We start from the raw sequence: 11,369 nt of genomic DNA on the forward strand, positions 1-11,369 counted from the left end.
TTTGAAAGCAAAAGGAAATAAGGGTCCTTTCACAAACCCTCAACCCTTCAAATTTCATATATTCTAATATTTTTGGCATTAGTTCAATGACCATTATACCATTGGAATGTTCCAAGTCAATTGGGCATTTATGCGACTAATTTTAACTTTCTGGTTTCTGCCCATCAGTCTAGTGATGTGGTGAGATCATCCATAAAATGGTGAGATTGTCTTATGTAAACTTTTCAGTGCCAGGTAATCAGGCTTTGTTAACCATTTTTAGCACTTTCATCTTCAAAACTTTGTCAAAGTCACAATCTGAGAGTGATAGCATCTGGGCGGGCAGCATTGTAACTCCTGACTCCTTTACAAGAACATCTCTCGGCCTAATTCTCTGCTCCAAACTGTAACTAAAATATTGAGGGAACTTCACCAGCTCAGATTTTGAATATCCCATGGTCAAAAAGAACTCCCACTTCGGCTTCAAGTTCTCTGTCAAGCTACAAGTATATAAAGCCGCATATCTCGAAATCATGATTCTTACTTCATCCACGCTATACCCCTTTGACAAGAAGAACTCAGTCACAGGCTTCAAATTGCCTTCAATACTATGACCAAGAGTCAGTGGGGATTTTCGGAGAAGCATGGCAACATCAACCCCTAATGTACGGAAGTACTCAACTGTTGGTCGTAGATTCTCCTCCACACTGTAATCAACGATCTTTGGCCATCGAGTCAAGATTTTACCAATACTCTCAGATGATAGGCCTGACTCATAGAGGAAATCAACAATTGCCTGAAACTTCTGCCTGCTATGAACGAGGAGTCCTGGGAAGCGGTAGATAACTTTTGCCCACTGATCCTTGTCCACACCCAAATCTTCTAAGAACATCATGGTGGGTATTAGATTTTCGGTTAGACTAACTGAGGTCAATGAAGGCCTTTGGATGAGGATTTTGGGAATGTTTGATTTAGTTACCCCAAGATCAAGAAGAAACTCAACTAGTGGTTTGATTTTCCTCTCCAAGCTGCAGCAAAAGCAGGATATCTGCGTATAATTACCTTGATCTGCTCAAGATCCATACCAAGCTCTAAGAGGTAGAGGAATTGAGGGGGTAAATCTCCAACTGCACCATCCTCTATCATTTGAGAGATAGTTTTTAGTTTCTTGGAGTCAAGGACAGAACCAGATTGAGAAACTGACATGGCAGGCTTTTCTTTACCATGTCCACTAGAGACCACTTTTGGCTTTTTGGAGTCGAGGGGAGCAGAAAGGGATCGAGAAACAGACAAAGCTGGTTTTTCTTTGGCAGGTGCATTAGAGACCCTTTTTAGCTTCTTGGAGTTGGGTGTGGAATGGTGTTGATAGAGTGGCGTAGCTGGCTTTTCTTTGACAGGTGTACTGGGAAAGCTCTCCACTACATTAACAAGATTGTTTCCGTGCTCCAAGAGAAGAGATTCAATATATGGAACAAGGGTATCCCTGATCTCAAAAGTTGTGAGCTCTCTTCCTGAATGGCAAGTAAATTTTGATTAGCAGGAAAAAAACATAACTGAAAATGAAAACACTTACAACCAGTACACACTGCCATCGAACCTACAAGATACCGAGATTTATGAACAGAGTGGATCCTTGAGACAAGGTGGTTGATGAAAACATCTGATTTAGCAATGGTTTTTGCAACAACTACCTTGCTCAAACCTTGTTTCTTCAAGAATAAGGATAACACAGATTTCGCTTCTTCTTTCTCAGCTGCTAACAAGATTGGAGGCACTACTGTAGAGTTAAATGAACCATTTCCAGAAGAAAAGGCTGCTGTTATATTAAAGCACAGTGTTAATATTTTAAAGAGTACAAGAAGATTGTAAAAAGGGATAAGTTTTGCTTCCATATGAATGTCACACTACTAGAAGAATGACATGCTTACCAAGCGTTGCTTGGCAAAAGAAGAGTTTCACAGGAAAAGTTAGTTGAGTCCTACAAAAAAATAAAATGGCATGAATGCTCAAGCTAAGAAACCAGGCTATTAAAAAAATGGGTCATTTCATCTTACAATAGTACTGAATAAGCAATTTTCCTCTTGACCAACTAACTTGAGCAAGGGCTTAAATGAAAGCTTCTTTGTGGTTTAATTTATCACTACATATGCTAAGTAGTATTGTGGTCCCTTTTTCCTTTCTCCTTCTCTTGGCAAGTAAATGAAACTGACTTGAAATATAATTTTAACTTAGCAGCGCACATGTTATTATTCACCCAGAAAACGTATAAACAAAAGAACAACAAGAAGTATAGATATTTCTGCATTTATTTAGCAAAATTTCTTCAAACTGCAGATAGATTTGGAAATTAAAACAACAAGAGAGAGAAAAAACCTCTACCTCGTGATGCAAAATGTTCCTCTAGGAAGAGATGAAACACCTGACAGGCGGCTTGCACAGCAAGTTTTCATTTCCATCTTCAACAAGGTAAACAGAAAACTTTTATCATCACAAGACCGGTGTTCAAATACATGACAACTTATATTTCCTATTTCAACATATATTCAAGTAAACGCTAACATTCATAACTAATCAACCAGATTCAATAGCATCCACCAAAATTCCCACCACTCAAACATATCTAACAACAAGATTAGCTTCACCACGCAACACAAATCATCACAGTGTTACCCGAATCAATCCGCTTTAAAATGTACAAAACAAATAATTTTTTACACAAATATCATGTCAGTAACATACATTGCATTGCTCATAAATGTTACCATTCTCAATTCTCAAACCTAGATACCAAACAGCAATAGCGATGTAAATTAACGAAAAAAGACTGAAAACATTTAGCTTAACTCAACTTCAAGCCAATTTGCATATACATTTTAAATTAAAAAATTGAAGGAAAAATAAAGAATGTAGATCTTACTAGCATGGAGCAATGCGTTATTCTTCAGCTGCGTAGCTCTTCGCTTGACTCTCTGAGTTTCTCTCCCTTTGTGAGGAGTGCGGAACTTCATCATATGTTTTTGCCGATAATGGTTTTTTACTTTTAGGGTTGAAACAGATGGTCGAAGTGAAGTAATTTTAGTGACCCCCCTATAATTATGAAAAATTTATGACCTCCTTTTAAGATGTGTTTGGATGATAACGATGTTTTTATTGTATCGTAGGAGTTATTTTTTATCAAAGGCCAAAGGCCCAAACCACCACCACCACCCACCCCCCCCCCCCCCCCCCCCCCCCCAAATATGTTCTCTTTGGAAGTTTTCCTCCTTTAACTTTGAAAATTTGAAATACCTACTCATGATAGGTTAAAGTTAACATTTTAGAGATAAAATCATTATTTTATATGTAATATTAAAAATAAACAAAAATATAATCTACTTTTATTCCTCTAAATTTTAAAAACTAAAAGTTTTCTCTAACCTAAGTTTTAAAAAATGACAGTTTTTCCCTAGGGTTTAGTTTTCAGATCTCCAAAGTCATCTCTGATGTCACTGTCAGCGGCCTCTCTCTCCTGAAGTTTTCTCTGTTGACTCAAGGAGTCATTATGCTCTTATTTTAATGATAACAAATTAATATGTCCCTAAGCATATTGATTAATGACTTTACTTATGTGTAAGTTTAGATTACAAGAATTTATCTAATACACTTGAAGAAGTTTCAAGATGGAAATGAAAGACAAGACTTAAGTGAAGAATTCTTGAAAATTTAAAGAAAAACTCTAGTTTAGGTAGATATGTTTGTAATTTGGAGCATTCATCTTGATTAGAATATTTATTTGTATGTGAGAGCTCACTTGAAAACTTATTCTCATATATTTCACATTTTAGGTTAAAATGTTGTTTTCTAAAACTTATTGGGTTAAACATTTTTTCACCAAAGTTTATTAACTTATTTTAAAATGACGAAGTTTTTTGAACTATATTTTCATATCTCAAAGTTGGTTTTAAAAGAATTTTCAAATATGGGTTAAATTATCACTTTTCAAAGGTTTAGGGGGAAAATGGCAAGTTTTTAAAAATTCAAGGGTTAAAAGTAATAAAATTTGGTTGACCAAATTTGATCAGTCAAATTCTTCGATGGCAGCTTCTGAATTATCCAAAAACCATGCATTTTGGTCTTCAAAAATTCGGTTGATAGAATTAAATTCGATCGACCGAATTTTGGTTTGAATTTTCTAATGGTTAATGCCACGTAGGCACCACAGGAGTTCCACGTCACATCCGATTGACTGAATTACATTTGATCGATTGAATTTTACATTTTCTAAAAAATTAAAACAACCAATTTTTGTGTACAATAGTAACTTTCCTCATTTTCCCCTATATAAACTCAATCAAATTCATTTGTAAAAGACTTTTGCCACTAAGAATTTTCATATATTTGAGAGCAAATTAGTTTTAAGTTATTCACTTACAAATTCTTTTCTCTAATCAAAACCCTTGCTCATACACTTTGAAATTTCATTTGCATTAGGTTGTACTAAGCTTAAACTTTCATATACACTCTTTGAGAGAGATTATATTTCAAAGTCATATAAAAAATTCATACTATAAAAGAGTGAGGTTCACTGTTGGAGAGATTAGAAAATTTTTTGTGAGAGAAATTGAGTTCTAGCATTTGTAAATGTTAATAGCACTTTGAAAGCTATTTTGTTGTGAATAAAAGGCTTGGATGAGTTTTTGTCAACTAAGGATTAGTGGAATACTCCAAGGGAGATAGCTTGGAGGAGTGGACATAGGTCAGGTTGTGTCGAACCACTATATATCGTGTGTTTGATTTTCTCTTCCCTTAAACTTATACTTTGTGTTATGCTCTTTTGATTGTATTGATTATTTGAAATATTTTTATTATTCTCATAAATTGCATTAAAAATAGGTAACATTCATTTATTTGAATAAATTCGTTTTAATTCTTTAATTTGGTAAAAATTGTATTAAATTGCCTAATTCACCTCCCCTTAGGCCATTCGATCCTTCATCATCTCCCTCTAACGGTCTCTCTTTACTCAATTGGACGTCCAATCAATGTCCAACAAAGCTCTTTATCTTCCCAAATATCTCTGAAGCTTTCCATCTTCGTTTGGGAAGGCAATTATCTTTTCATTGTCTTCCTAGAGGAAGACGAGGTCTTTGTCTTCGTTTGGAAAAAAGAAGAGTTTCATCTCCCAATAAAGCTCTTCGTCTTTCCAGATCAGATTCTTATCAATCGACATTTTAGAGAAGGAAAGAGAGACCGTCAGAGTATGGTGATGTGTCGGGAAAGTTTCGTTGACAGTGATGACGCTAGATTTGACATCGAGGATTGTAAACTAAATCCTAAAGGGGGAATGCCATTTTTTAAAATTTGGCCTAGGGGGGAAATAGTTAGCTTTCAGGGTTTGAGGGGGAAAAAAAATGTTTTAAAGGGTTAGAATTCCGTTAAGTTTAATCGTCTATATGTGGGTAAATAAAATTTTCAAAGTTAACGAAAGAAAACTTGAGATAATAGTATACTTTGGGTGGAAAATAGTCCTTTGGCCTTTTATCAAACTGATGGAATGACTTTTAAGGAGTGACAAGTTATAAGAATAATGGCCAACAATCTAATATATAGGTAAAACTCCTCCTACTAAGGTGACGATCTTTAAAATCACATTTCAACATTATCACATGCATATCTCTAAAATAATAGATTAATAAATCAATTTTGGATTTCAGTTTTAATTGTAATCAATCAAATTACATTACATCCTCTTCACCTTGATCATGCAGGGCAAATTGGGAAGATCATTCCAAGATAGGCCAAGAATTCCCCCATAAAGTTCTAACTATCCTCGTTAGAAATCCCTAAAAAACTGAGTGAACAGTCCTTTGATATATTTTCTTATGACTGTGATGAAATATTTCTTCAAAGATAAATAATATAATTGTAAATATAGAGTCTCAAAAACTGAATCAAGTCATATTAAAAAATATTTCTTATTTCTATGATTACCTTTTATAATCATATAATGGATACAAAATTAATTTTTTAATTCTAATTGTCATTATCATAGTTTGTTTTGTGTAGGTTTCATACTTGTGTACTTCTAATTGATGACTAAAAATAAAATCAACAATTTCTAACCGATGGGAATACTACTAAAAGTGTCTCTTTTTAAGTTTTTCGTTATTAGGAATTTATATTTGTGGAGGTCATTGTTACATATATAATTGTCTAATGAAGTGTAAAAATTTGTAGGTTGATTAACGTTATCATGATTTAAATTTAGTTATAATTATTGAAATTGAGGAAAGTGATTATTTGAAAAACCAGTTTGATTACCAATTTTGAATATCTTGTTTGTCATTGACATATTCCAATTCAAAAAGAGCTTAAAGTATTGTTTTTTTCCATTTGAATAATATTATGTGAATATATTTTTTATACAAAATTTATATATACAAATAATAGGTCATCATATAATTAGTATTGTTTTATCTTTAATTCAAACTCATTCAATCATATAATAACATATCATCTGTATATTAAAAGTATGTATATATAGTTATATTGCCTTTATGTTATGAGCAATACTATATATACTCATTTCGAGTACACAAATATGTATAGTTATATATGTTATCACATGATTGGGTTTTTTTTAATTTTTAATTTAAAATCATACAATTACATGATTACACATATAAATATATATTTATTTATATATCTAAAATAAATACACATAATTTTATTATTATTTTATACTTAAATTTTAGAGACAATTAATACTAAAAGACAAAAATTATTATCTTCCATATGAGAAAATTTAATTATAGATTATATCTATTTTACCATAAAAGTGCACATGAGAGATGACATTTTGTATTAAAAAGAGTAATACTAATTACATAGATGATGTATTATTATATACTCATATAACATACATAATATATCATTATATAATTAAATATTATTTTATTTTTAATTTAAAATCATTTAATTATTTAATAACATATATCAAATATGCACTATTTGTGTAATCGTTACACAATTGAATCATCCCACTTATTCAGAAAAAAAAAAAAAAAAAACACTTGAATAAGACAGTTTCTTGGCTCTTCCTATCAATGTACCAAGCCAAGACTGTCTAATTAGTAATTCATAATCTTTGTAACATGATTTTTTTTAACCTTTCATCACTAAAAGCAAGTATTTAACAAGATATCAAATTTATCATTGTACATTTAAGTGATCTTATCTTGATTACACATGATTCCATATATATAGTTTGGCTAATTTTTCAGACATGATTTTATAAACTTAACTAACTTTTCAGGTGTGTCTGGTTAGACTTATCAATAAATAAACATTATTTTATCTATTGTCCATTGTCCATTGTCCAACACTTAATAGAAAAGCTTTCACTTAATTAATTACTAAAAAATAAAACATTTCACTTGATTAATAAAAAGTACCAGAACACCATTTTGGCAGATAAATGTTCAGACTACCAACCCCAACTTCAAAAGAAACAAGTGATACAGTCATTACATTCAAGGCATACGCTCAAGTACAAAAACAATTGCAACAAAAAATTTGCATATTTGCATCATAAGGAAGAGAAGCTTTTCTAAACAACAATGATACAATACAATTCCATATGTATCTTCGGGATACTAATTTGATGAAAAATTCTGTAAAGATAGGGATTATAGAGAAAATTTTGATGACAACTTCTGTGAAGACTAATTTGATCATACCTAACAAAATTGTTGACGTCAGCCTGAAAATTGGCTTGCTTTTGTTCTTCAAATGTAACTGTTTCTTAATCAGCTAACTATTCTTCAAAACATTGAAGAGAAATCCCCAGTTTTGATTAGGCAATTGTACCATTGGGATGCTTCATTTAAATGGGTACTCCACTCAGAAGTCATAAAATCCAGTTCCCGACCACAGAGCATTACTTGTCCTCTGTATGACTTGAACCCTTGTCAGCAAGTAAGTTCTTCCTGTTCCTTATCAAAACTTTCTCAAAGTTACACTGGGATGGTGCTAACATGCTGCTAAGCACCATTTTCATTCCTAACCCCTTCACTAGTGCAAAACGTGGTTTGATTCTTTGTTCCAAACTGTAACTAAAATACTGAGGGAACTTAACCAGCTCAGGTCTTGAATATCCCATGGTCGGAAAGAACTCCCATTTTGGAATCAAGTTCTCTGTCAGGCTCAATGTATATAGACCTGTATATCTTGAAACCATGGTCCCAACTTCTTCCACACTGAATTCCCTTTCCAAGAAAAAATTGGTCACTGGCTTGAGATGGCCCTCAATACTATGACCAAATGTCACTGGAGATCTGCAGAGAATGATGGCAGCATTAACCCCCAACTGTTTGAAGTACTTGGCTGTTGGCCGGAGATTATCTTCCAAACTGTAACCTACAATTGCTGGGAACTTAGTTAAGATGTTACCAATGCTATCACCTGATAAGCCAGACTCATGTAGGAAATTAACGATTGCCTGAACCTTCTGCCTGCTGTGACAGAGGAGATCAGGGCTGCGGCATATAACTTTTGCCCACTGTTTCTTGTCCACACCCAAATCTTCCAAGTATATCATGCTGGGTATTATTTTTTTAGATAAACTATGTCCACACAAGGAAGGTCTTCGACTGAGAATAGTAGGAATACATGATTTAGGTACCCCAAGATCAAGAAGAAACTCAACTAGTGGTTTGATTTTCCCCTCTAAGCTGTAGTAGGAAAAACTAGGATATCTGCGTGTTAATAACTTGATCTTCTCAAGATCCATGCCAAGCTCTAAGAGGTAGAGAAATTGAGGGCGTAGATCCGCTGCTGGACTTGGGGCACTTACAAAAGAAACTGCTTCTGGCTTCTTGGAGTAAAGGCTGGAATGGGATCGACAAACTGGCAAAGCTGGCTTTTTTTGGATAGGTGCACTAGGAAAGTTCTTCACAAAATCAACCATAAAGTTTCCATGCTCTTCAACGAGTGATTGAAGATAAGGATTAAGGGTGTCCCTAATCTCGGGAGTTGTGAGCTCTCTTCCTGCAATAACAAGTAAAACTGATTAGCACAGCACTAAAGACACCAAGATAATAGGATTAAAAAAGAAAGTACATGCCGCAACCGGACCTACAAGATACCCAGATTTATGAGCAGAATAAAGCCTTGAGACAAGGTGTTCAATAAAATGATTTGATTTAGTAATGGTTCTTGCAGCAACTGCCTTGCTCAGACCTTGTTGCATCAAGAACAAGGTTAACACAGACTTGGCTTCTTTTCTTTCAGATGCTAACAGGGTTGGAGGTACTACACTCAAGTTGAACAATTCATGCACTGGAGCATCAGCTATATTACAAAAAAACACCATCATGTAAATACTACTAAGAGGAAAGAAACATGAGAATGCCTGTAAATTAGCTTTTATAAGAAGGTCAAAACTTAACTAGATGAACTGATTCTGCAGCAAAAGAAGACTTTCCCAGGAGAAGCAAGTCTAGGCCTGAGGAAGAACAAAATGAAATCAATTCAATGCTTATCCCAAATACATAAGCAACAAAATACAAAATATAAAATCTATACCAGAAAATGTATACGAAATTTTGACATTCTGTTATACTAGTCTTCTAAAATGAAACTTAACATTTTAACGAGGAAAATTCACAAATTAAGCAGATAATCACACAACTTAGAACAAGGAGAATGTTTTTCACCTAAAAATGAAAGCTAATATGCTGTAACTTTCCACTTCAAATCTAAAATTTAATAAAAGGCCTTCATGACGAGAATGAAAATACTATTGCTTTTTTGCAAAAAAAAAGAACTTAAAAAATACCTAATGATGCAGAAAACTCCTCTGAAGAGAGACAAGAGGTCGGAAGAGCAGGTTCCAGAAAGAGTCTTCATTGCCATCTTCAGGAACCTGAACCACAACATAAAACAAAAACCTAGTTTCAGATTCAAGATTAAAACTTGTAAACAAAAAGCACAGAAAAATACTCATAGATAAGTGTGAGTTATAAAGACAAAATGAACGAGAACCCAAATTTTCTTGGCTCAAGTTAAGGAAAATTTGCAATGTGATTAGGAGCCAGTTCCTATATCTCTTCTCCCCAGTCACTTTTTTTTTTTTCTTCTTTCTTTCTTTTCCCCTTCCTCTCCTACTTTATATTATTAATTAATTCAATTTATCTGGACAACTTTTTGCGTATTTACCCGAAATAACCCAAACCCTTTATTCAATTAAAATTACCCTTCAACCCTTTTATAAAAACCCACAACTTGTATCAACAAGCGAACATCTCAATCACACCCTACAAGCTATGAAATTTCAAATTTTTACACCCTTACTCAAATTTCAACTTCGTGATTTCGATTTAAAAAAAAAAGAGGTTTGTTGTGTCAAGATATTTATAAAAACATTAATTCAAAATTGTTGATTTTGTGGTATGTTGAATTTAATTTTTAATTGTGTTTCAAAAAAAAGAATTATAAAATTGTGGTGTTTTTTGATATTTTACATGAAGGTAAACTAATTTTACATGTGGGGATTATTTGATAGTTTACCATTCATGCGTGGGTTATTTGATAATTAACTACACAAAGGGTGAACTTATATTTATCATATGAGGGTAAATTGATATTTTACTATATAAGGGTAAATTGACATTTGTTGGATCGAAATTTTTTAGAGTTTATTATATACTTTTAGTTATAAAGTTTTTTTAGCTATTAGTTACAATACACAAGAGAACTTCAAAATGGGAATAATGGATTTTTATCATGTTAGAGGTAAAACTGATATTTTACCTTACAATATTTGTTGAATTTCATATTAAATTTTTTATGAGTATATTTTGTACTGTTAGTTACAATACATAGAAGAACTTCAGAAAGGGAGTAGAATAAGTTTGCTAGTGGGAAAAATTGATATTTTATCATACGAGAGATAAAATGATATTTCTCAAATTTTGCAATGAATTTGTTTAAGTGTATATTTTGTACTATAAGTCACAATACATAAAAAATCTTCAAAATGGGGGCAATAGATATTGACTATGCACGGGGTAAATTGATGATTTACCATGTTAGGATGAATTAATATATTACTATATCAGGTGCAAATCAATATTATAAACCTTAAACATCTAAAACTTTATCTTAAAACCTTAAACTATAAAACTCTAAATTCCTAAAATGTAAAACCTTGAAACCCTACAACCCTAAATCTCAAAAACCTTAAACTTTAAACCTCTAAAACCCTAAAACATTTTAAACCATAAGACCTTAAACCCTTAAATTGATATTTTAGCCATGAAAAGGGTAAATTGATATTTTTTAACATTATATTTGTACATTTTTTTGAAACTTTCTAGTAAATTTAGTTATGAATATTTTCATTGTAGGAT

The 11,369-nt window shown here is 32.6% G+C and overlaps 1 protein-coding gene and 1 pseudogene across 3 annotated transcripts; both read right to left on the bottom strand.

Annotated features, from left to right (window-relative positions):
* LOC123214238 lies at window positions 1-3,042 on the bottom strand (annotated as a pseudogene).
* A 4,416-nt stretch (window positions 3,043-7,458) lies between these two features.
* LOC123200732 (transcription termination factor MTERF5, chloroplastic-like) lies at window positions 7,459-10,106 on the bottom strand. Of its 3 annotated transcripts, XM_044616204.1 has the most exons (5): window positions 10,003-10,106; window positions 9,797-9,883; window positions 9,408-9,463; window positions 9,094-9,309; window positions 7,459-9,006 (listed from the first exon to the last, which is right to left on the bottom strand). In XM_044616204.1, the coding sequence occupies exons 2-5, from the start codon at window positions 9,871-9,873 to the stop codon at window positions 7,898-7,900; spliced, it is 1,458 nt and encodes a 485-aa protein (XP_044472139.1). In that variant the 5' UTR covers window positions 9,874-9,883; window positions 10,003-10,106; the 3' UTR covers window positions 7,459-7,897. The 3 variants fall into 3 exon arrangements, with proteins under 3 accessions (XP_044472139.1, XP_044472062.1, XP_044472192.1); XM_044616127.1 differs by lacking the exon at window positions 10,003-10,106 and having other exon boundaries at window positions 9,797-9,993; XM_044616257.1 differs by lacking the exons at window positions 9,094-9,309; window positions 10,003-10,106 and having other exon boundaries at window positions 9,797-9,994.
* Between the last annotated feature and the right edge of the window lie 1,263 nt (window positions 10,107-11,369).

This window comes from Mangifera indica, chromosome 1 (assembly GCF_011075055.1).
Source record: "Mangifera indica cultivar Alphonso chromosome 1, CATAS_Mindica_2.1, whole genome shotgun sequence".
In the NCBI taxonomy this organism is placed as follows: domain Eukaryota; kingdom Viridiplantae; phylum Streptophyta; class Magnoliopsida; order Sapindales; family Anacardiaceae; genus Mangifera; species Mangifera indica.

What these genes read in the sequence shown, in the direction of transcription:
- LOC123200732 (XM_044616127.1), bottom strand. Translation starts at nt 9,897, where the DNA reads ATGTTGTGGTTCAGGTTCCTGAAGATGGCAATGAAGACTCTTTCTGGA. An exon ending in GGAGTTTTCTGCATCATTAG is followed by an intron (nt 9,464 to 9,796) that starts GTATTTTTTAAG and finishes GTTCTTCCTCAG; the next exon opens with GCCTAGACTTGCTTCTCCTG. An exon ending in CTGCAGAATCAGTTCATCTA is followed by an intron (nt 9,310 to 9,407) that starts GTTAAGTTTTGA and finishes TTTGTAATATAG; the next exon opens with CTGATGCTCCAGTGCATGAA.